The 27073-nt window shown below is 31.3% G+C and overlaps 3 protein-coding genes across 3 annotated transcripts in view; all 3 read left to right on the forward strand.

Moving 5' to 3' along the window:
- LOC113374069 (centaurin-gamma-1A-like) overlaps positions 1-27073 on the forward strand; it is a gene marked incomplete at its 3' end in the record, with an annotated part of 550258 nt that overhangs the window by 46516 nt on the left and 476669 nt on the right.
- On the forward strand, positions 15468-16223 carry LOC113373937 (uncharacterized protein DDB_G0284459-like). The gene has a single exon (XM_026614203.1). The coding sequence runs from the start codon at positions 15468-15470 to the stop codon at positions 16221-16223; it is 756 nt and encodes a 251-aa protein (XP_026469988.1).
- On the forward strand, positions 22959-25325 carry LOC113373939 (proline-rich extensin-like protein EPR1). Its single transcript, XM_026614204.1, has one exon. It carries the CDS (start codon positions 22959-22961, stop codon positions 25323-25325), a length of 2367 nt encoding a protein of 788 aa, XP_026469989.1.

The raw sequence follows: 27073 nt of genomic DNA on the forward strand, positions 1-27073 counted from the left end.
AGTTGAGTGATGAGTTTAGTATAGAAATTGGACAGATTTTTTTAAAACCAACAGATAAGAATATATGTATCTGTATCTATTTTATATTTATATTTTATTTAATGGATCTCGATTATCATTGAGTAGTTTCTTTGCAATTGATATTTCTCCAGAAAAAGTTTCCAGGATTGTTTTATTGAATTATTTTTCTCAATCATATTTTCCCTATATAGTATTCAAACAGAATAATAATATTTTGAGAATGTTTTAAATAGGATACCTTTCAACAGTTCTACATCCATATGCAATGATATCATCCCATATCGTGTTAATGATTTTGTATGTCATGTCATGTATGACAGTACAACTTATGTCATCTATGGCATTTTGCGCCTATTGACTTGTTCATTCATGAAATTTATTCATGGACATAAATTACATTCGAGCAACAAAGTGAATTTATATTCATCATTGTCTGAGAGATAAAATTATTTCCAACATAATTTAAGGCAGGCAGATATAACGCGAGTCATCCGTGCAGTTTAAATGTATGTCAAGACCTTTGACACGATTATACTGCCAGAATTTAAATTGTTTTGTTTATAATTCAAAAAGTCAATGCTTTGTAATATGTAAAGAGTTGTAAATTAGTTTTCCATAATCAGTTTACTAAATTCTTTATTTTTTGTGCTTGCATTACGATGCCAAAGGTGATTGCTTTACTAATTCTGATTGTCATTATTTTAATGTTGAAAGTCTGTCATAATACAAAATACTAATATTTATGATTTTTGGTAATGCGATAAAAGTTTAGACGAAGATTAAAGTTGATGAAGGTATAAAAGGCATATATAAGTTCTTATATTTTATATAAAAATGTTTTATAAAGTTTTTATATTACAATCTATGAGTCTTCTGATAAATTAATGCTTTGTTTTGATGGTAATTTTGATACCGAACACTGTCAATAATTTGTAATCTCTTTATAGAATAAATTAGAACAACAAATTATTGTTGAAATAAACATGGCACAGTATAGGGACATTAATGGGAGCAGTTATACTAATTTACATTAAAATCTTGGACCGATTGTAGAAAAAATAGATATAATACATCTATTCAAAATTTTATTGAAAAATTTTAATTTATGAAAGAAGGTTCATAATAATATTTATGAAGAACGATAAATTATATATTTATCATGAAAATGTAGATAAAAGAGATAATATGGTGTAGAAGGAGTTATACTTAAGTCGAGTTACGCAGAAGAGTTTTCACATGAAAAGATACATACAAAGAAATTGTTTTCCGACATAGATTTTAGTTGCATTTAATAGTGCAATTTTACACTTACAGTCGCATAATAATCATAAATTATGAGTCGTGGTCATTCAATTAATTCAACGTATAACTGATCTGCGATATAATTATTTTCCTGCCAACTTTATGTACTGAATTGAGCTTTAAAGAAGCATTTCAAAGTACAAATTCAATGTTCTTCCTAATTATTGTTAGTAATACTAAAATACATATTTAGTAATTGCTAGTATCAATTTTGAAATAACAATCAAAGAAAATAAATCGATTTTCTGAAAAGTGTAGCCTGAAAATACATTAATTCACAATATACACAAACTTTTTTAGAAATATCAATTGTGTGCCGAGTTTTGTTTGAAGTAATAGTTTTTTAATATTATTTTTGAAATATAAATAACTTATAATTTGTACATAACATTATTAATTTTGCTACAATTTTCTTTTGATGAATCAGTTTTTATCTTAATAATTTCAGAGAGCAGTAATTTCTTTGATTTTGTTAGACATACTAATCATACTAATTTACCACATTCGTTAATAGTTGTGTAATATTATTGTTGAAGTTTAAAATATATTTAGTAATTTGATAAAATTTTAATAAAACAAACTTTATAATTACTAATTATATTTTCTATAATTATCTTTTTTTAATAGTTGCGTAGAGGCACAATTTTTCTAATTTTGTCGGAATTTAATGCAATCATACTATTATATCACATATAATTATCTTTCATTAGCATTACGCAAAAACTAATTTTGGTATGCGCTTCCGTTTTTGTATGTAATATATTCATGATATATTTTTAACCTCATAATAACCTTTTATTATCAATCATTATTATGTGCATTATAACATTATGTGCAATGAAATACACTGCAGTACATATTTTTGGAATAGTTAATCTTTGAGGCGGATATTGCTCAATTGTAATTGACTTTTTTAATAAACATTGTGCCGGGCGCTTTGGTAATTACAATACTTCTGACACACTTTTTTAATCATTTTGCCATAAAAGTATAACTCTTCTGATAGTTGGAAATGATTCATTTATATCTTAGTTTTAACTTTTAATTAGGACTAGCCCCCGTGGATAAGTGGTTGGAGCTATGGGATTTGAATAAGAGTTGCTTGGATTGGTACCCGTTTCGAACAGCTTGATGTTAAGCAGTGGTGGCATCAATTTTCATATGGAAGTATATGTAGAAATATGTTTCCAAGTAAAAATAGCTCTTACCCGGCATCATTGCATTAATAAAAAAAACAAATGACTGAAATTGTGATCGCAACACTCTATTCATTATATAGAGTTTGGACAACTGTATTATGTTTGGTTTGCCAAGTCAAAACATCAAAACAGCTCATAGAACCTCTTAAGATTTGATCGATCTTCAAATATTAATAATAATGAAGAAATCTTAATTGTTTTTGGCTAAAATGGCAATATTTTGGCGTTTGCCAACATTTTTGGCTAATCAATAAACTTCAATGTTTATTTTAATTTATATTTATTTAAATTAAAAATCTATTAAAGTTATATCTATAGTTTATAACTATAAACTATCGGTAAGGTTTATAAGTTACTTCTCTATTAAGTCATGTAGTTCAGAATATTTTTTCATTCGACACAGAAAAAAGTGTAACCTTAGCCAATCTATATTTTGGTTCTAACTTTATACATAATAAATAAATGTTTTTGCTATAAGAACAGATTTTAACTATATATTGTCTAATAAAAAAAATCTACATCCAAGAACAGAAGTACTACCTCTTCATAGGTTCTTCAAGCATGTCTCTTCCAACTTATAAGGAATACTTAATTTGCAACTCACAAGAATTATTTTTACTATTCATGCATTTCAATTGCCAATTTATAATCTCTAGTAACGATTTTTGTACAGTTCAAACTTTTGACTCATAGGCTAATTAGACGTAACAAAGCCCGTAACCAATGTTATGAGAAGGCTATGCTACGATCCAGTTTTCATACAAAATGCTACTGAATACTGTCAGAATACCATGTATTTGCTGTGCGATCAGGCGTTTTACACATAAAATGCAATTTCACTCATGTTATCAAGCCATATCTCAAAGATCAAGTTATTATAACATCGTTTATTGGCATTTGTGCATTTTCTGGGTCAAGTTTTCTTTCTAAAACGCCTGACTGCACAGCAATCACATAGGGTTTTGTTAGTTTTCAGTACCGCTTTATATGAAAACTGCTACATAACTTAGCCTTGCCATAACATTCGTCAATTTTACCCTTCACACTGCACAAAAGACATAGTATATACAGTAGAACTCCAATTATCCGAATTAATGGGGACCGGGACCCATTCGGATAATCAAATATTCGGATAATCGGAGTTTTTTTAAAAAATTGCCATTGGAGAGAAAAAAGTTACGTTTTGATATTGCACTATTTTTTTATTGAATTAAATGAATGAAACATGACATTTTCACATGTTTTAAATATAAATAAAATGTACTTAAACGAGTTAAAAAAAAAATGTACAAGTTTAGAAATAAAAATCATTGTTTTGTGAACATCTCCGTCAAATCAAAACAAACAATGTGCCTACACTGGCTTTGCTGGTGGAAGAATAATAGCGCACTTAGACTTTTTTGGACAATTTTTTTTCTGAAAGTGATTCGGATAATCGGCGATTCGGATAGTCGAAGTTCGGATAATTGGAGTTCTACTGTATTAGTCCATGTAGAGCCAACTTTTTATTAAACTATGGAAGCTTTTTGCTGAAGGTAATTTAGCAACAGATTGTAACAAATACCGTTGTTCGTTTTAACATGGATGTTCTATAAATATTACTTCTTGAAGACGAATCATTCATGTTCATGCCCACGTAACTTCAAACAAAAGATCCTCATGTTGGTCAAGACACGTGTCATTTGTCAAATAAGTCGAGTGCACTGGACATCCAAGTGGGTTGTGTAACAGAAGTAAGTAATTGGATCTATTATTGAAATACGTCCATGTTTATCTTCTATTCAATACAGACATTGTTCGAACTTGGCAAGACAGAAGCTTATATAATACACAACATGATTACGCTAATAGTAATTTGATATTCGAAATCCGAAACCGATGTTTAGGTTTTTGATCCGAGAAAGATGATATATGATTAATATATTTTTTATGCAATGCCAAATTCAATGATATTTATATCAATATCAGCGAGGTATAAATATACATATGCTTTAAATGAATATATTTTTGTTTACAAATGCAAGCTGATATTATTTCGTGTCATTAACAATGGTTGTTTATTGTTTCTAAATTGTGTTGTATTTAATGTTTGAAAACAATTCTAATTGTGTTTACATTGGATTGATTATTGCTTAAATTTATTTATCTGCCATTTGTTCGAGTTTTTTTTTTTAATTTTAAAACTATATGCAATATTAGTTCGGAAGCTCTTCTAATTATGTTAACAGTAAATTATTTATTGTTTAAATATCTTCATCTTCTATTTGTTACCAATTCAATAACAAATTTATTATCTGTTCATATTTAATTATTATTATTTCTATGCGCTTATATCATTGAAATTAAAATACGTAATTTGCCTTTGACTAATTGGCGATAATTTTTATTTTCATAATTTTTAGAAAATACGAATGATATGAAATATGATTCATCACATCTATTCCAGTAGGTCTCGCATGCCATGCAATAAATCTTTTTATATATAATTTATTTTTGTGTTAACTAAAATGTTTTTTGGTTTTGATATTTTTCAACGCTAGTTTTATTTCACTTCATTATTTTATTGATTAATTTATGATAGTTTCATCCAAGGAAGAAGAGCAGATTTGGACTCGAAACATATGAGAAACTTTTATTGAAAATTCATTAAATTATTTTTTAGAAACATAATGTAGTTTTCTTTCTTTTTCTATTATCTATTATTGGATTAAGAAATTTTATTTTTATTAACATATCTATTACTACATGGAAAAAAATTATATTTTTATAAATACAGAGTGGTGACATTGACCTTAACGCACTGAAAACGTTTTTTGGAGACTAAGAACTTTAAATGCATCCTAGGCTTTCGGTTAAATTATTTTAGTTTAATTATTTTTTGCTTAATTTTTATTAGTTTTGTGCATTTTTAGAACCATAGTACAAAATAACAACACAACTGCCCAATTTTTTGTTGAACTATGAATTAATTTTTTTTAAATTTAGTCGACTTTGAGAGGCCTTCTATTTTATTCTTATTTATTTATTTTACATTTTTAAACTAATTTTACATTAGTTCAAATATACCTCGTTTTTAAATTTAGCAGATTTAGCAGAAATTTAAAGAAAGCTAAGAAAATAATATGCAATATTTGTCTTCAAAGCTAATAGAGAACTTTTCGGAAAATATACTGGAAAATTGTTCACCCTTCTCTAGTCTGATCCTTCAATTCGAGTAATTTAATTACAAACAGAAATTAATTTAATTTAATTCAAATACTGAACTGAAAAGAGGCGTGTATTCACATATTTTTTCAGTACAAACATTTATATTTCGCTCTATAAATAAATATAGTTTTAAGCATAATAAGTACGATTATTTAATCACTTAAACCATGTTTGAATAAATTGGAATTCAAACAAAAACAAAAATATTAGATTTGATTTTCTATTTTTACTTAGTATTTTTTTATTTCCAATAGAACTCTATAACGGTTTCGAGTATTTAATTATTTGTATTTTTACCTAAAAGCGTTAACTTGTTGACATCAATTCATCGAACCCATAGTCAACATTACTTTGTTTACCTTTTATACATCGAAATGCACTTTGGTCGTGCGCTAATTGCCAATAGTCAAATCCAATATGCAAACGAGGAGTTGATGACAATTATTCACTTAAATAAAACATACAATACAAAATCTTATAAAAATAGACAATATACAGTCTTTACGAGAAATATTTATGAAACGAAAAATTATAACTGTTTCAAAAATTGTGATTATTTGCCTATCTCTACATTTGAAATAAATGTAATATAACAAATTAAAAGTATGATTATATAATTATCAACATGATAATAATGATATGTAATGCAACTAATCAATAACTAAACATATCAGATTATAGACTCCTTAGAGAATAAGACACAACTTTGACCTTTAAATTTGTTGTCCAGCAGATTGACTTAAAATAAAGAGATAATTATAAATCCAAAGATCTGAATATGTTGGCAATCAACGATATAATTATCTTTAAAAATTTGTTATAAAATCCCTATAATTCAGTCATGGTCATGTAGTTCTGGTGTAAGCCGAAGCTTGCGGATTTTATAATGAATTTTTAAGGAAACTTATGTTTTTTTATTGATGTCTCTTAGACACTATAGAAATGATAACATAAAATTCATGACATAGACAATACAGAAACAAACTAGTGGGGCACATGGCATCGTGCCTTAAGGCAAATTGCTCGAACTTCCCGTACCAAAAACTTTTTTTAAAACAGATTAACATTTTTGAAAAAAAATTACTTTGCAAAAATTAGATCTTTGAGAAACTGTAAGTTTTTGACAAAAATGTACTATTTTCGAAAAAGACTTTTTGAAAAAAAAAATTTCTTTATTTTGAAATACTTTGGAAATTCTGAACTTTTTTTCAAGGCAATCGTACTGCCTTAACTGCATACAGACGCAATATCGAAGCGCGTAAGCGCTGCGTTGCCGTGTAACGAATAAACATTGGTACGAAACCCATAAGAATGTAAACAAAATTTATACTTATTGTTAAAATCTTTATAAAATATCTGATAATTTGATGTGCATTTATCAAATGATCATTTTTGACCGCTTCTTTATTAAAATTTAATCAGTTCTTCATTTTGTCAATCCAAGTAAAATGTTTTTTGAATTATTAAAATCGGACGCTCTGTTCTCTTAAAAACTGAGTTGCCGTTTGTGGCACTTGTTGCTTCGTATTTTTGAAACGGCTAGGCCTGCCTATCCCAAAAACTAAATCAGCACATCTCCTTATCAACAGCAATCGAATGTTTTTTGAATAATTGAAATCGGTTCAACCGCGTTCCCGAAATCGTCGACGAAAATTTGTATTCGCACACTCAACACACATACACACATACATCCATTTTTTCTAAGGTATGCCAAAATGTTCAGAAACCTCTGAAACGTAAAGATATATAAAAAAAATTATTTTTGATTTTTTAGCTACCTACGTGAAGTTAATAATTATAATTAACGCTGAAGAAACTTTTCATCTATTCTATATAATAGGAGATTCCACAAAATGAATAATATATAACAATGAACTCAATTTTTTGGAGGTGTGCACATAATTGATTCTATATTATTTTTGTTAGTTTCCAAGTACTAAGCTAAATATATTTCGCAAATATAAAAAATATAATGTAGTTTTCTATCTTCACAAAAATTTCTCTGGTAAAATAGACTATGGCATAGCCTTTTTTTTGGCAACTTGATGCTGAAAACTGCCGAAATGCTATGTATTATATATATTGTGCGATCAGAAGTTTAATACAATAACTTAGGTTTACGCGTTCGTTATTAGAAGCAGTTATGATATTTTTTTTGTCTTTTGTGCGTTTTCTAGGTTATGCTTTACATTCAAAATGCCTGACTGCACAGCAAATACATAGCATTTTGAAGTTTATTACAAGAAAGAATCGTACAATAGTGTTGCCATAACAACGCTATATTACAGTCTATTTTATCCGAGAATTGGCTCCTTAACTTTCATTTCTGTTTTTTCCACCAGCTGTCGTTTAATAGTTTTGTTGGGTACTACTATATACTATCAGAGCGGATGCGGATTTCATAGTAGCGAACTCATCGCGAACAGTTGTAAAAAACAGTGCCGGAAAACGATTAGAGAGAACATCACAGGAAACGACAGTTTATAATGATATTTATCTGTCAGTTGTCTCAAATCAAAGTTTTGGCACGAGAGGAAAATACGGTTGAACGCACTATGATATATCATTTATGAAGATGCGAACTTAGTCGATTTTTACATGAGATCGATCAATGCTAACAATTATTGAAGCCTATTACATACGGCAATTCTTCATCGTTTTAAAATTAAAAAAACTTGAGTTAACTGTTGAAAAAATCTAGGTGTATGAAGTAGCGTTTTGCTAAGATATGTATACATAAGCAGCAACTATTATAGGAGTAGAGGTAACCAAAATAAGAATTGAGATTCAGCTATTTAGATAAAATATTGAACTGCTTAATTCAAAAATAGAGATTAAAAAAATCTGATTTATATTGCATCCATTTTAAGTTATTTAGTATACAGCTCCCTCCTTCGTACCGGGTTGGCATATCTAAAGTTGATCGTCCCGGTTTTGACCTAAAAAAAATCTAGTCACCTTAATGATAGCAAAGTAGAAAAGAAGACTGGTAGAATAAGAGAGAGTTCGACAGGTAGACTGGTAAACAATTACACAGGTAAACAGGTGGGCAGGTTGATAGGTAAACGGCTGGACAATTAGACTAGCGAAGAGGTAGACAAATATTCTACATAGTTTTAAGGATGATAAAAATAAAAAAAAAAAACAGTGTGCGTAAGGTTCACACGCGATTGAAGTAAAAAGTTATTTGCTACTGTACAAGATGGCATTTAAGTAAAAATAAATACATCATATAACAATTTTGATTAATGTTTATTAGTAATATGGTAACACTCGTAATGCACACATTTATTAGTGTCAACTATTATACACATTTATATAATGATAAATTATAAATTATGTTGATTGTTTCTTTTCCGAACAGTAAATCCAATAATAAAAAACAATTTGTTTTTTGAAGATGTTTAATAACGACGTTTCGGAACTAGCTACGTTCCATCATCAGGTTTATTCTGTCAAAGACAATGTTTTTTAAAACTATTGATTAACATTAATTAATGATGGTCATTACAGATTATTTAGAAAAAAATATAAAGGAATGGATTATGTACCAGTGTAAAGAGTAATAAAAATTAACTAAAAAAGGTTTTATATAAATTATAATTTATAAATTATATATTTATAACAGCATTAAAAATATGTATAATATTTAAAACAATAATGTAATAAAGTCATACTTTAAACATGATCGGTTTGTCGTTGTAATTAGCATTTAGAAATGAGCCTTCATTAGAGAAATGTATATAATACGTAGTACGTACACACAGTGGATTATGTTTAAACAACGCCTAAACAATTGTTTAGGCAACTTCACTCATCATGTAATTGTGTTTGAAGAACTTCACGTAATTAAAATTAACATACATTCCTTGACTTGTTGTATTTTTTTTTTTACTTTTTCGCTGGCGATATAATCTCATTCTTTGAACAGCTCCAATATCTGTCTTGAGTAAAAAATATTTTTCATTTTAATACTTCAAAGATTTATAGAAACTACGAATAATATAGAAATAATTTCTAATCAATAAACTAACGTTTATCATTTTACGTTTTATTATTTTAAAGGAATAGCGTAAAATATTCTTCTGATTCAGGTATTTTTCATTAAATCAAGATTTGTACTACGATGTAATTTTAAATGCTTATTTATCTATGCCGATTACCTTGTTGATATCGCTACGCAGACAACGTTGACATACACGATACGACTAATCACAATCGACCCGTATAGAATTGATATTATCGAGAGCGAATGACGAATTTTAGGCACTCTACTCTTATCTTAACTTATCTGCCGTAACGCACATTCGTTGCATTTGCACGAATTTACACCCTAGTTGCGCCTAAAGAAGTTTTACTTCAAAAAATATTTATTCAACAAAAAAGCGGATTTATATTGCATCCATTTTAAGTTATTTAGCATAAAGAATACCTATTTCTCCCTACTTTCTGGGTTGGCATAATCGTTGATCGTCCAGGTTTTGACCTAAAAATCTTGTCACCTTAATGATAGTAAAGTAGAAAAGAAGACCGGTAGACAGATAAACTGGTATAACATTAGAGAGGTCGGCAGATAGGCCAGTAACCAACCAGACAGAAAAACTGGTGTGCAAGTTGATAGATAAAAAGGTAAACAGGTGGACAAATAGACTGGCAAAGTTTTAGAATGATAAAATGAAAAAAAAAATTTCACCTTCTGTTTCTGGTATGCCGAATTGCCGACATTTGATTCACCCAAAATACTATCTCGCGTATTCAGTGGTTATAATCGATCAAAGTTCTCAAGTTCCTAGTATAACTATTGTTAATAATGACAGTAGTATTAGTATTTAGTAGTAGTATTACTGATTTCAGTATAAATCACGTTATCTTGTTTCCTGTGAAATGTCTCGTTTGATATGATGTAGGTAATGTTCCGATAGTGTCATAAATACGAACGAGCGTCTCGTGTATATCAAACTCAATGCGATGCAGAATATTCGGCGCCTCGCTGAATTGCTATTGAATGAGGATTTAGTTGACATTAATGCGGCGACGTGCACCATAACATCGCGAACGTGCAACTTGAGAAAATACTTTAGTGAAGTTATGTCTATATCTTCATCGTTTCCACTATGTATACGTCGATATTAGTGCTCACTTCTACGTGATTTTCTAAGAGCTGATACGAGGATATGAGCAACTAACGATCTTGTTACCAGGGCCAATTTTAAGATTGCACAAGTCAACGAAGTTATTTTATTTAATTTATTTTATGGTCAGGGCTCGCCCGTGAGTGATTACAGCTATTGAATTTGATTCAGAGGTTCGATACTCGCTTCGAGCAGAAGTGCCATCGATTTTCACATGGAAAATCTAGATTGCAATATGTTTCCAAGTGAAAATAGCTTCACCCAGCATTGCTGCATCAATAAAAAATTAAGACAAACATAGAAATTGTATAAACATTCATGATATATAGATGGAACGGAATGTTTGGAATACTATCTGTAAAAGCTGAGGCAGTTAGATAAGAAAATCATCACTACAGCTTCTTAAACTCTTAAGACCTGATTTTTTAAAAAAAATTCTATGTATACCTTTGATTTTTAACTTCCCGTAGGGTAAGTTATAGTAATCGCAAAAAAAATCGAAAATGAAAATTTTTATATATCTTTACGTTTCAGAGGTTTCTGAATATTTTGGAATACCTTAGAAAAAATGGATGCTTATGTGTGTGTGTGTGTGCGCGTGTATGTATGTGTGTGCGGATACAAATTTTCGTCGACGATTTCGGGAACACGGATGAAGCAATTTGAATAATTCAAAAGACATTTGATTCGTATTGATGCTGATTAGTTTTTGGCGGAGGCAGGTTCAGCCGTCCCGAAGATATGGGGCAAAAAGTGCCAAAAACGGTACCTCAGTTTTTAAGAGAACGGAGCGTTCGATTTTAATAATTCAAAAAACATTTGACTTGTATAGACAACATGTAAAATTGATCGAATTTTCATGAGGGCAGGTCTAGCGGTTTCGAAGATCTTACAAAAAAGTAAAAAAAAAATGCAATTTGGCGGTCAAAAATGATGATTAGACATATGCACATCAAATTATCAGATATTTTATAGAGATTTTAACAATAAGTATAAATTTTGTTTACATTCCTATGGGTTCCGTACTAATGTTTATCCGTTAGATAGCAACGCGGCGCTTACTTTTGTTTCTATGCAGTTAAAACAGTACGATTGCTTTGAAAAAAAGTTCAGATCTTCCAAAATATGTCAAAATAAAGAAATCATTTTTTTTCAAAAAAAAATTAAAAAAAACTTTTTTTTTAAAAAAAAAAGTAATTTTTTGTCCCATTTATAGTTTCTCAAAAATCTTATTTTTTCAAAAATGTTAATCGTTTTTAAAAAAAATAATAATTTTTGGTACGGGAAGTTCCAGCAATTTGCCTTAAGGCGCGATGCCTTAATTGCCTTAAGACAGAATTCCACTTACAGCTAGTTAAACACTTCAGTTGTATGTTTGAGTCTCTATGCGTCAAAACATTAATTTTTGGCTATATGCCAATATTGTCGTTATTTTTATTTTTATGTTTTCGCAGTTTGACCCCCAATTTTGACTTTAGATTTATGCTCAGCCTTAAAAGTACATTGGAAATCATATGCCCCAATCATATGCCCCAATGTTTCAAATTTGTGTATTTTGCGGAACTGCGTAATTATATAAGAAAAAATATTGAAATATAGATTGTGTTGCTAATTGTACAAAATTTAATAAACAAGAGAAATAAAACGAAATTTAACTAGGTTTAAAAGTGTTGTTTCGTCGTATATGCCATATTGCAGAAACTTTCCGATGTGCTAATGCGTTTTTACTAAAATTAATCAACATAATTTACGGTCTATAGCTGATAAATAGGCTTTGATGTTTCTAAATATATTTATTAATATGAAGATGTAAAAAAAAATAGTAAAGTTATGTTATATATTGTAGGTAATAGTAGGTTCTGTTTAGTCGTTATTTTCGTACGGAAACTTTTGTTTTATACGTTTTTTAGTTTTAGTTGGATAATATAGATTCTCAAACTGCGTCTGCTTCTTGGAATTCTGCTCCTTGGCAAGTTGTTACTAGCCCGAAAAGAAAACGACCAAAGCGCCAAAATGACGAACCGATTAAATTAAATAACAGATTTGAAGTATTAACAAATGAGGAACCAAAGGCTCAGCCAGAATGTCCTACACCAATCAAAAAAATTATTCCGCCTCCTATTATTATATACGGAGTTACAGATTATAAAGGTATGACTAGTACTATCGATAATTTCTTAGGCAATAAAAATTATACAACAAAAACTTTATCAAACAATAACATAAAATGTAATGTTTCAAATATTGAAGACTACAGAAAGCTAGTAAAATTCCTACCTAGTACGAAAGCAGTTACCAGGTCCATACTGTTAGTTACCATACCATACATACCAGGTCAGTACTGAAAGGGCATATAGAGTTGTGTTGAAGTATATCCACCATTCAACAGATATTTCTGAACTGAAAAATGAAATTGAAACCAAAGGGCATAAGGTCAGAAACATTACAAATATATTACGCTATAGGCAAAAGACCCCTCTCAATATGTTTTACATTGATCTTGAACCAAATAAAAACAATTCAGAAATCTTTAAGATAAATAAGATACTTAACCAAATTATACATTTTGAGACTCCGTTTAAACCATCAGTGATATCACAGTGCACAAAATGCCAAATGTACGGTCATACAAAAACGTATTGCAATCGACCATTTATTTGTGTAAAATGTGGACTCCCGCATGACAGTAAACGATGTACGAAATCGAAAGAATCCCCAGCTTTTTGTGTAAACTGTGAAGAAGCTCACACAGCAAACTACAAAGGTTGTTCTGCCTATAAGAATTTATTACAGACTAAATTTAAAAATGATTTCAACAACAAAAACGGGTCGAAACAATCACACAATTCCCCTATAAACATCAAAACTGCTGCCACTCCTCAACGATTTGGTAGACTAACAAACACGGAGCACATGTCATACTCTCAAGCCATCAAATCCAATAGAAGCGAAAACTCAAATACACAAAATAGTAACTATGCAAATAATGAATTTTCTCAATTCTGAAATTGAGTGAATTGAATTCTCACTGAATTTAAAAATATGTTTCAACAACTTATGCAACATAATACTATGATTATTAATATGTTATCTACCCTCATCAACATCAACAAAATTAATTAGCTGTATGGTTAAATTTTTAAAAATAGGACTATGGAACTCCAACGGGCTTATGCAGCATAAACACGAAATAGTATTATACCTCAATGAAAACAAAATAGACGTTTTTCTGGTAAGTGAAACTCATTTCACTAATTATTCAAACTTATTCATTCCTAATTATCGTGTATATCATACTACTCATCCAGATGGCACAGCTCACGGGGGTACAGCTGTTTTAATAAAATCTAATATATCTCACTATGAACTTGAAAAATATAACAAAGATTACTTACAAGCAACATCCATCAAAGTACAAACGTCAACTTTTGCAATAACAATTTCTGCCGCATATTGTCCTCCACGTCATACAATCAGTAATATACAATTTTCTGAATTCTTTGAATCTCTTGGAAATAAGTTTATAGTTGGTGGAGATTTTAACAGTAAGCACACATTTTGGGGATCAAGACTGATTAATCCAAAAGGAAGAAAACTGTATGAAGTTATTGTCCAACAAAACTATGGTACTCTTTCCACGGGCACTCCGACTTACTGGCCAACCGACCCAATGAAGAAGCCCGATTTATTGGATTTCTTCATAATGAAAGGCTTAAACTCAAGGTACACAGATGTTCATTCAAGCTACGATCTCTCTTCAGATCACTCACCTATAACTGCTACTATCTGTTCTTCAATTATCAATGTTTGTAAACCTTATAGACTTCATTCGAGAAAAACAAACTGGGAACTATACCGCTGCAAAATAGAAAACAATACTGATCTCAAAATTAGTCTTAAGAACTCATCGGAAGTTGACTCTGCTATTGACAAATTTAATAAAACACTTCATGATGCTGCTTTAACTGCTACTCCAGAAACAACAGTTCAACACGATCAACCTCTATCTTTTGAAATTAAAAATTTAATCTCAGAGAAAAGGAAAGCAAGACGCAAATGGCAGTCAACTCACTTTCCATCGGATAAGAACACATACAATAACTTAAGCAATAAACTAAAATCCAGATTGAAAGAAATTTCTAACCAAAACTTCAACAATTACGTATCAAACCTAAATAGATTTGATAACTAAATCTGGAAACCAATTAAAAACAAATTAAAACCACGTATTCAAAATCCGCCTGTTAGATGGGATGACAGCAATCATCTATCTTGGGCTAGGAGTGATGCAGAAAAAGCTAATTTATTTGCTCATTATTTAAGTACAGTTTTCAAACCAAACCCAGATTACTCTAACGCAGCGGGCCTTAGCTCAAATATGATTCCTTCTCACAACTCAATGAATAGTATAAAGTTCTTTTCATTAAAGATTATAATTGAAGAGATAAGTAAACTGAAAAATAATAAATCTCCAAGTTGCGATTTAGTGACGGCAAAAATGTTGAAAGAACTGCCAAAGAAGGGATTCATCCTTCTAACGTATATATTCAACTCAATAATTAGATTAAATTATTGGCCAACTCTCTACAAAACATCTGTAGTAAAAATGGTCCATAAAAGCGGAAAAGATCATAATATGGTTACCTCATATTATGTCTCTCATGGAGACAGAGACAGAGACCAAGGAGACAGAGACAGAGACAGAGACCAAGGAGACAGAGACCAAGGAGACAGAGACAGAGACAGAGACAGAGACCAAGGAGACAGAGACAGAGACAGAGACAGAGACAGAGACAGAGACAGAGACCAAGGAGACAGAGACAGAGACAGAGACAGAGACCAAGGAGACAGAGACAGAGACCAAGGAGACAGAGACAGAGACAGAGACAGAGACCAAGGAGACAGAGACAGAGACAGAGACAGAGACCAAGGAGACAGAGACAGAGACAGAGACAGAGACCAAGGAGACAGAGACAGAGACAGAGACAGAGACCAAGGAGACAGAGACAGAGACAGAGACAGAGACCAAGGAGACAGAGACAGAGACAGAGACAGAGACCAAGGAGACAGAGACAGAGACAGAGACAGAGAACAAGGAGACAGAGACAGAGACAGAGACAGAGACCAAGGAGACAGAGACAGAGACCAAGGAGACAGAGACAGAGACAGAGACAGAGACCAAGGAGACAGAGACAGAGACAGAGACAGAGACCAAGGAGACAGAGACAGAGACAGAGACAGAGACAGAGACCAAGGAGACAGAGACAGAGACAGAGACAGAGACACTACTCATATAGACCAATCAACCTTCTACCAATTGTTTCAAAAGTGCTCGAAAAACTCCTGCTTCAACATATCTTAACTAGCGCGAATATATTTCCAGAACATCAATTTGGCTTTCGGAGTCAACACTCTACAATTCAACAGTGCCACAGAATCGTAAGAGTCATCAACAATACCTTCGAGGCCAAACAATTCTGTTCTGCAGTCTTTCTAGATGTGAGCCAGGCTTTCGATAAGGTGTGGCACAAGGGACTTTTATCGAAGATTAGATCGCTACTTCCATGTGGTTATTATAATATTCTAGAATCTTATCTCGCCAATAGAAAATTCAAAGTACGGGTCAACACTGAAACTTCAATATCTCATCAGATTGAGGCAGGAGTTCCACAAGGCAGTGTTTTGGCGCGATTTTTATATATCCTATTCACTAGTGATTTTCCAACTTTACAATCAACCACAACAGCTACATTTGCTGACGACATAGCAATTCTTTCGACACATGCTGATGCATCTAAGGCTACGCTAATTTTACAAAGGCATCTAAATGTTATAGAGGATTGGACAAAAAAATGGAGAATAAAAATAAATGAAAGCAAGTCTAATCATATAACATTTACACTGAACAAGACAACATGCCCAGGAGTACATTTTTATGACCAAGCAATTCCAAGCACCGAATGCGTCAAATACTTAGGTATGCATTTAGATCGCAGGCTCACGTGGAAGGACCATATTCGCGCCAAATTAAAGACTATAAAAATTAGAACCGCTGAACTATACTGGCTACTGGGATGCAAGTCAATTTTGTCGATTGACAATAAACTTCTAATTTACAAGGCAATAATAAAACCCATATGGACTTATGGCATTGAATTGTGGAGCTGTGCAAGCAAATCCAACATAGCGTTAATGCAACGTGCCCAATCGAAAATGTTGAGGCAGATTTCTGATGCTCCGTGGTTTGTTAGTAACAAAACTTTACACGACGATCTTCATATTGATTTTATAAACAAAATAATACAAATCAACAGTATAAAACATTTTCAAAAACTACAACATCATTCGAACAATATAGTCTCTCAGCTTCTTGAGACATCAACTTCAAGAAGACTGAAGAAGAAGCTGCCCGAAATATGGAGGAACCTTAGATAATATGAACAGAATAATTGAATCATTTATTGAAGTGATTCTCTAAATATGATTGTAATATTGATCCGATAAATTTATATGTGTGTTTGCAAGTGTGTGTGTATGTGTGTGAGTGAATGACATAAGCCAAATAGCTCATAGAATAGTCATGTATTCTGATTGCTATTGAAAATAAAAATTAAAAAAAAAAAGTTCATTAATGTCAAGTCAAGCTAGCTTACTCTAAAACGATAAATAACAATCAGTTAAAAGTGATTAATGTTTCTTTATGTAGTTAATTTATTTTGCAGTCCGTGTTTTATGTTGATCTCAATACTTGTCGCGTGAGTGTAGGGGTAAATTAATTGTGTGAAGAAAAGCGATGAATAATTGAAAAAACGGAATCACTACAATTTTAAGCTAAACTTTGTACCATGATTTATTGAGAGCGATTTTTATAAATTAAATGACTCCTTTGTTGGTGTGGTGTGGATATTTGTTCACTATTTTTTTTATTGTTTACACCTTCGCCATTGTAAAGGGTTGGTTGTTCCTTTTTACTCTACTTTCATGTAAGGTCTTACAGAGGTAATATATAAAAACTGTTGAATCTAGCTCAAAAATATAACTATGAAATATATTCAAGTATCAGAAACTAAATACAAGAACCAAAACCAAAAAAAACTACAATAGAAAAAATATACTTTTAGTATGAAAATTGATACAATTTAGTTTATCTCTTGATAGCGACGTTGTAAGAATTAATTTGATTACGGGTTACTTTTCTTCTATCTTTGATTGTTTTTGATATAATGATGTTGGACTTTTTATCCACGGACCCTTAAGCACCGTTATACCCTATAGTTATTAAAGTTCTCTGAATGATATCAATTTAATTTACATTGATCAGTTACGAAAAGTTTATTTTCAAAAAACATGGTTGAAAATTGAATCCAAATAGCTATACCTCAATTTTTATTGATTAAGCCGATTGTTTATACGCATCGGTAAGTTCAAGCAACTTGCATCCGATTTGAATGATTCGGAAAACGTCGACGAAACATTGTTTTCTAAAAAAAAATTTTTTTTTTTTTTGAATATCGAAAATAAATACGAATTTTAATTTTTTTCTAGCTAAAGTTCTAAAGCTCACTAATATACTCCAAATAATTTTAACTTTGCATTTCAGTTTATATAATTCTTATAAATAAATATTAGTTACAGTATTTATAATAATCTATTTGAGAACATTTAATATTTCTCAAACATTTCGTTGTGGTACGGGCAGTTCCAGCAATTTGCCTTAAGGCACGATGCCATGCAGCTTAATATTTTTATTATTTTACTAATTTATTTCATATTCTATTCTGTTGTAACATAACATGATAAATGATCAAGAAATAATGCTAAACGTCAAATATGTCAATAAAACAGTACAAGTTCAATCCCATATTCGTCCTTGTAAGTATTAAATTAAATCGTTCCATAATTAATGAAAATACGGGGTGCCGTCTCATGCTGTACAAGATTTATTATGTCGCAAAAGATAAATACACGGTTCGTCGCAATGCATGAAAAGCGAGGTGGTAATTAAATTTCGCTGATTAATTCATAAGCGTACATATTCGCATATATTCCTCTTGGTGTTAATATGAAACACATTCCCATATTGAACAATTGCCATTCGGTATGAATAATATAATATAATATAATAATCATTGCGAACGAACGCAGGTAACATTGCGGGCAGGGAAAACAAGAGAAACCGGTGAAACTGTTTTGAAAATGAAAGGTGCGCGTTCGTGGAATTACACCGAATGCTAATTTAGCGAACACGATTGTGTGATGAGAAGGTATTTGATGTAAAATACGATTTTATAACTAGTGGTGTATGGCATCGTACTTTAAGGCTAATTGCTGCAACTTACCATACCGTAACGAAATGTTCGACGAATATTAAATGTTTTCAAATACATTGTTATAAATACTGTAACATTATCTAATATTATAAGAATCATATAATATGCATTACTAAGTAAGAATCATTCAAATCGAATGCTCCGTTCTTTCAAAAACTCGATTTCATTTTCTACACCCTTTGCTTTGTATCTCCGTAACAGTTGCTCCTGCCTTTGCCAGAAACTAATCAGTACATCTCCCTATCAATAGGAATCGAATGTTTATTGAACCATTTAAATCGGTTGATCCGTGCGCCCGAAAACGAGGACGAAAAAATGCGGAAATACAAAACACACACACACATCTATTTTTTTGAGGTATGCCAAAATGTTCTGCAACTTTCAAAACGTGAAGATATGCACAAATTTTTATTTTCGATTTTCAGCCCATTACTATAACTCACTGGGAGTTAAAAGTGTAAGTTATAAAAGAAATAATATAAACATATTGCAATATATAACTAGTTGTACATAGCATTTTGTATTTAGGCAATAAAATTAGTTCAACTGTTTATTTTAAAAATAAAGATATCGCCTTCATTAAAAATGAATTTTAATTCATATCTTTGAAAATTACTATAAGTATGTATTAGCCATGGTATAAATTTAATCACTTTGTTTAACATTTCATTTCATCCTTTTGTGTTCTGAAAATGAATTGTGAGTGTGGGCGCAAACTGTAATCAGTAGCTACCAACGAAACTACACAGAAAGTGCATATGCTTCACTTTAGGTTCTAATTAGAATCGGTTGAGTACGCGACGAAATTCAAAACTTTTCATGAATTTTTATAATTCAACTACTTGTCGTAGGCCTATAATGTTATAGTCTAGTAAATCTATCATTACACAAAGTTTCATTAAAATAGTCAAAAGAATTGAATTACGATGAGAGTTGAACCGATCTTTACCAAAAATTAATCAACGCGATTCCCAACCAATATCTTTCGAATAGTTTTTGAATTTTCAAAATCGATTTAAAATTGTATGGGCAAAAAAACTAATTAATGCTAGTCGTTATCGAGAACATTTTTGAAATTGGTCTAGCAGTTTCTGAGTAACCTGAAGAACCATAAAATTAAGAACCACAACCAATAATACACGTTGTTTCTATACGAAATGGTAATAAAAAAGTTTTTTTTTCTGTTATAATTTATTTTTGTTAATCGAGACTTTAATCTTAGTCTTAGTCTTAAATAATAAAAAGTATACTGGATTTATATGCTTATTCTTATAATAAGTTAAGTTTAGTCAGGCGATATTTATATTTGTATCTGATTTTTTCACGTCTAATGAAAACCATTCAGGGTCCAGGTCTTAATAGAAAAGCCATAATGAGAGACACATGATGGGAATGTTAACAATTTGCCTAAGCATTCTCTTCTGAAATATCATTATTAGTATGGATATTTTTGCTTCACATCACAATACCGAATTTCGGTATAAAATAATAAATAGCCGTTTGCCCGAAGACAGGTCCATGGTGTAAGAGCATCACAAATCAATGGTTTCCTTTCTCTCCCTTATTTACTATTACTATTACTATTATTTACTTTTAATACACTTTTATGCATTTTTCTTTTCAAACTCCTGATTTTTATGATTACTGGTTCTGTGATTTGGCTTTCAGATCCCTGTATTTTTTCTTCTTGAGTATGTCATCAATTATGTACGTTTTTCTTCTTCCCAGTCTCTTTAGAACTTTGGTATCACTTGTATATTATAATTTATAATATTTTTTGTAAATTATAATGACCAAGTTACCTTTATCATAATATGATATAATAGATTTGCATTAAATGAATATCTAAAATTTCGAATTGTATGTAATGTAACAACCTTGCATGCATTCAGATGCTTTTAAATTACCCATTTATCACCCTGTGTATTATTATTGATATATTTTCATGAAATCACAAATATAGCCCGGAATGCTTTCGAGCTATTGAAGTAGAGAAATAAATAGAATTTCATGTATTTCTGAAAATCTTTTCCCTTGAGTGAGATTTACTTTGCTTTCTATAATAGCCGTATATAACCCACGTACTCTCAAGTTTTGTTATAGAATAAACAACACAAAGCGCAGTATGTTCTATGTGCGAAAAATATCTTACGAGGCGAAGGATTTTATTTAGCGTGAAAGGTAGACAAAATGCGTAGATGGAATTTAATGTTTTTTGGTTTAAACTTCAAATGTGGTATAATGACGTATAATTATAATAATATATAATCATGCAAATATTTAAGTATAAAACTTTACATACATACAAACATATGCAAATATTCATGCTAGAATTTCTCTAATACATGCAGATCTTTGTGAAAACAACCCTTTCAGCATTACTGCAATGAGTTAAAATATATCATAAGCATTAGAAAGAATAACCATTGGGTTGCTTTCTAATATAAAATGTATCAAAATAGATAACACTTTTTGGTTCTAATTACTGTTCAAATAAACTAATGAAACAAATTATGTACTCATTTATTTGTTCTTTTTGTGCAATTATGCCATTTAATCTGTTCATTCAATTTCAATCTTCTTCTATCTTATCTGCTGCATGTTATCAAATTAAAACCATATTTATATTTATACTCTTGAAAATTAAAGATAATTTTATTAAAATTAAAATTTAAAAATTGCGCCTGGATTCGATATGAGACTCTAAAGAGAAGTCGATCAAAACTGTGAAACGCGGTTATGGTAAATAAGTGAGCAGAAAAAGTGAAAAAATTGGGATCTTAAGTTACTAAAAATGGACTCTAATGAGTAAAGTAAAGGATGTTTAAAGGATGAAAGAAATAACTTATCTAGATTCATTTTGGAAAACGATGTAGTCTTATAATAACCAAGAAAATATCGAAATAACCCTATTACACGAAGTCATCAAATGAACAAAAATTGTTTTCAATTCAATGAAAAGAATGAGAGTTTAGTGGATTACTGACTAGAAACATAAAAGCGAAATAATCCACAAAATTTGGAAATTCTATTTGCAAGTAATAAATTAAAAATATCGAGAGAAAATAGAGAATCTCGAGAGAAAAATAGTGCACATGTGAAAAAAACGTATGAGTACTTAATTATATTAATATAAATAATTATATTAGAAATGTTTATAAATATTGCATTTTTAATTTCAACCCGCAATAAAATGTTGTATTTTTTCTTATTATTTATATGCAAGCGAAGCAAATAATTACAAGCGCAAGCGACCAGATTATTGTTTCTAATAAACTTGCTAAACGCTTTATGAATATAAATACAACTTCCATTTCTTAATAATTTGTGTTGGTGTGAGTAATTTGTTATTAACCTTGAAAGTTTTGTATAAAAAAGAAGACTATCAACTATTCAAAAATATATTTTTGTCATAATACATGGAATTCTGTTCCCTCAGGGAACCATTTCTTGTTATCGTATATTTGCCCCAGAAGTCAGTAGCAGTATAAAAGACAAAAAAATTAAACATACTGCACATTACAAGTTGAAGTTAACAAAGGTAAGAACTTCTCATAAATTAAATTAATATTTTATAAATTTTAAGTATTTTGAATTATGTGATTGCTAAGAAAATATTTTGATAATATGTATGTGCTATCAACATTACGCGATTATAATAATTTGTGTATCAACGATTAAAATCCGTTTTAACAATTTGTGGATTGAAATAGTTTTTATGATATTTGGTCGATAAATCTATTATAGTCTCTCACACTCACTTACAGATGAACAGGTTCCTTGTAATCTGTTGCTGCTTAGGCGCAGTATTGGCGGATTTTCCTTATCCGGCAGCTATTCCTCTGGATGAACTTATCGAAACTGTAACTATCAATGAAGAACTGAAACCGTATCCTGCTGCCATTCCAATTCAGCATTCAGTTTCCAGCGTGCCAGAGGAAGAATTAAAGCCTTACCCAGCACTTATTAGTGAAAAATATGAAGATTCGAAACCATATCCAGCAGCAATTCCTTTGAAAGAGCAGACAGAGGAAGATTCAAAACCATATTCTGCAGCTATTCCTGTACAAGATTATGCTGCACTTACAGAACAGTTAAATGAAATACCAAAAATAGACTTGCCTGCCGTTTCTAGATTGCCTCCTCACAATTTTCCAAAGATTCAATTGCCTGCGGTTAAACCCTTAGTAAGTTCTTTTCCCAGCATTGCATATGGAGTTCCATCTGTAGAGTATGCATCACCCATCAAAATATACGAACCTCCAAAAGAACAATTTTATCCTTCAGTACAAGTATTTGGTCCTCCAAAAGTTGATTTACCAGCTATAGTCAAATTACCATCGCATGACTTGCCCAGCGCAACTTCATATCCTTATCCTGCTGCCAGCCCTGTGGAGAAGGATGAAGAGTCAAAACCTTATCCACCGCCTACTCCTGTTGAAGCATACGGTCCGCCAAAAGAAGAAATTAATGAGATATCTAAAATTAATGTGCCTGCCGTCATAAGATTACCTGCATATGAATCGCCAAAAATTGAGTTACCTTCAATTACTCCCGTAAGTTCGATTCCAAGTGTTGAATATGGGGTACCTGTTGTAGAGTATACAGCACCCGTCAAAGTCTACGGACCACCCCAGCAGATTTATGGTCCACCAAAGGTAGATTCACCAGCAGTAATAAAATTACCATCACATGATTTGCCTAAAATTGAATTGCCTACTACCCCTATTTTGTCTCCTTACCCCTCTGCAATTCCTTTGGAAAAAGATGAACTTCCAAAGCCATATCCACCACCGACACCTGCTCAAGAATACGGACCACCAAAACAAGAGTCAATTGAAGTAGCGAAAATTGATTTGCCTGCTGTATCTAGATTACCAGCACATAATTTGCCAACAATTCAGTTATCATCTTTAATAAGTTCTTCACCGAGCATCGAATACGGAGTTCCAGCTCTAGAAATCACTTCACCAATTGAAGTTTACGGACCTCCTGAACATGAAGTTAAACCTTTGGAGCAAGTCTATGGACCTCCTAAGATTGATCTGCAAGCAGTAATCAAGTTACCTGCACATGATTTACCCAAAATTGAATTACCTGAAAAAATTGAGTACCCCTATCCAGCAGCAATTCCTGAATCTGGCCCGCCAGCGAAAGAATACGGCCCACCAGCGAAAGAAGAAATCAAAATTGACGTTCCAGCTGTAACTAAATTGCCTTCCTATAACTTACCCAAGATATCTTTGCCCGCATACTCTCCTTTGGCAAGTCTATATCCAGCTTTAGAACCAGCTAAAGTTGTGGAATATGGACTTCCAATAGTAAATTATGCACCAGCTAAAGTTTATGGGCCACCAATGGAAGAATCATATGCTCCTTCAAGAATTGAAATACCCGCTGTTACAAAATTGCCTTCACACAATTTACCTAAAATTGAACTTCCTTCATATACGTCAACATTAAATACATATCCGGCTGTTCTGCCTTCCAAAGAGTATGGTGTTCCAGCAAAGGTCTATGGTCCACCTGTTGAGATATATGAGTCGCCGAAAATCGATTTACCGGCTGTCACAAAATTGCCAGCGCATGATTTACCCAAAATACAGTTACCAACTGTAGAATACATTAGACCAATTCAAGCGTATGTTCCACCAGTAGAAACTTATGGACCTCCAGCAGAAACTTATGGACCTCCAGCAGAGACTTACGGACCTCCTGATACAGAGGAAATAAAAACACCAGTAGAAGAATACGGTCCACCAAAGGTTGACTTGCCTGCCGTTACCAAATTGCCAGCACACAATTTACCTATTATTCCAACACCTTCCCAACCAATAGAAGAGCCCAAACAGGAACCTGCAAAAGAATATGGTCCACCAAAAGAGGATTTTGTTCCTATAACACTATCGGCATCGTACCCGACGACTCCGATTTTTCCACAACCACTTTTTGAATACTCAGAAATTATTTATGGACATCCTGAAATCAATTACGTAGGACCAATATCAAGTTTTCCTGGATATATCTACCAATCTCCGTCGACATCATACACTATTGAGAATATTGAGAAGTTCGAGGCTCCTGAAGCTCCATTAGGAACTCCATTCGCGGAATATGGACCTCCAAGGGAATAGTTTAAACTTTAAGCTAATTGAAATTCAGTAGAAAAAATTAAGTTTTACATGAAAATAAGAAGAAACTACGGAAAATGTAAAGGCAAACGCGCATGTGTTTAACGATCTGCTCTCATTCTCACAATTAAGCTATTATTTTTATAATAATTTTAGCAATAAATTTATTGTTTCATTTAAAGTTATGTCATATTGATCATCTTTCTAATATCTGTCGGATAAAATATAATACAATTTTACAAAAAATTATTATATGTCAATCAATATAAATAAATGCGCATTTGTAATGCGTTTCCTTTTTGTCTGCTTTAACTATTATTAAAGCTTGTGTGCATATTAGTATATAATTATGATATTAATAAATTCTTTAATATGAAATTTTGGTTTTGAGTTTTTTTAGATCTATTTATATTGGTTTTTTAGGTATGAACTGTTAGTAGGCGTTTAAATTAATTAAAATATGAGTTTTACCATCTCAATTTTAACCACATAAATCAATCGTGAAATGCTAATCGTACTGTAGTCGTAAAACTTCTCCATGAAAATTATTGATAAGTTATCAAGTGACAAATTATATATTCGGTACTTTAGAATATACAAATATGTTTGGGAATTGAATATCATTTTTCATTAGAAGATATTGCCTTAGTGGAAATGGATCAGCCGAGAGGAAAGAGGTGCAATGTGTTTTTTTTGAGGAAACTTTTAAATATTGTTAAGAATGTCTCAAGTTTACTTTGAATTATAGGTGGTGGACTTTTTTACCCGCAAATCTTTAACTTCCGCCCTATACTAAGTTGTTATTAAGTTGTTAAGAACAAATGTAGAATTTATGGTTATTTTTATAATATTTTATGTTAATAATTATAGAAGGAAATGGGAAGAGATATAATATGAAAGATGGAACTTTATGTTTAACATAAAAATATGCTTTTAGTCCAAAAATTTTTGCACAAACCGCTGAGTGAATCATTTCTACTCTTTTGTATAATGAAATGATATATTAGTTTTATTTAATATTGTATTATTTCCGTATTCTGTTTAACGTGATAGTGTGTTCGTAATTTATTATCATCCGCACAAAAGCTGCGATACATTCCTCCTAATATATCGGTTCTTCCTATGACATGATCCTCTATAAATTATATATGGCTTACATTTTTGCCGGGACGTTGTTTCTGGTATTAGAGCTTTTGCTGGTGAAAATTTATACATTCATTTCATTCATTTGTAATCCTTTATAACTGTCAAAAGTATCAGTTTTGAATGTCTAACTTTGCACTGTTTTGCTAATTTTATGTTTTCTCGGCGTTTCAAGTCATTCTGAATCGAAAGAAACCATGTGTGGAAAAAGCACTTTTCATCGAAGTTTTCTCAAAAACGGCTGGACCGGTTTTGAGAATCTCGATGAGGACTATCGTTGGTCAGATTTGTGCAACGATTGGCCGAGCCGTTTCTTTGTGAGTAGCCGAAAAGTGTAAAATTTTTCGTCAACGTTTTTAGCCCATAATTTTGAACGGACTTCAAATATTCAACAACTATTCTATTCTATTCTTGAGATATTGGTTTTTGGTTACGATGGGACGAACCTTTCTACATAATTAAATGTTGAAAAATTTTTTTTGACGTATTTATTAAAACCTTACGATAGATATGCTAGTCTAAAGTCACATGCTAAAATATTATAGGCCTACGATAAGCGGTTGAGATATAAAAAGTCGCCAAAGTTTATAGTTTTTTTTTTTTTTTTT

This window comes from Ctenocephalides felis, unplaced genomic scaffold (assembly GCF_003426905.1).
Source record: "Ctenocephalides felis isolate EL2017-DRISC unplaced genomic scaffold, ASM342690v1 CF-g0.4_SCAFFOLD_01604, whole genome shotgun sequence".
Taxonomy (NCBI): Eukaryota; Metazoa; Arthropoda; class Insecta; order Siphonaptera; family Pulicidae; genus Ctenocephalides; species Ctenocephalides felis.

Bases quoted from the DNA above. Each gene is read 5' to 3' on its own strand.
- LOC113373939 (XM_026614204.1), top strand. From the start codon at position 22,959: ATGAACAGGTTCCTTGTAATCTGTTGCTGCTTAGGCGCAGTATTGGCG.
- LOC113373937 (XM_026614203.1), top strand. From the start codon at position 15,468: ATGGTCCATAAAAGCGGAAAAGATCATAATATGGTTACCTCATATTAT.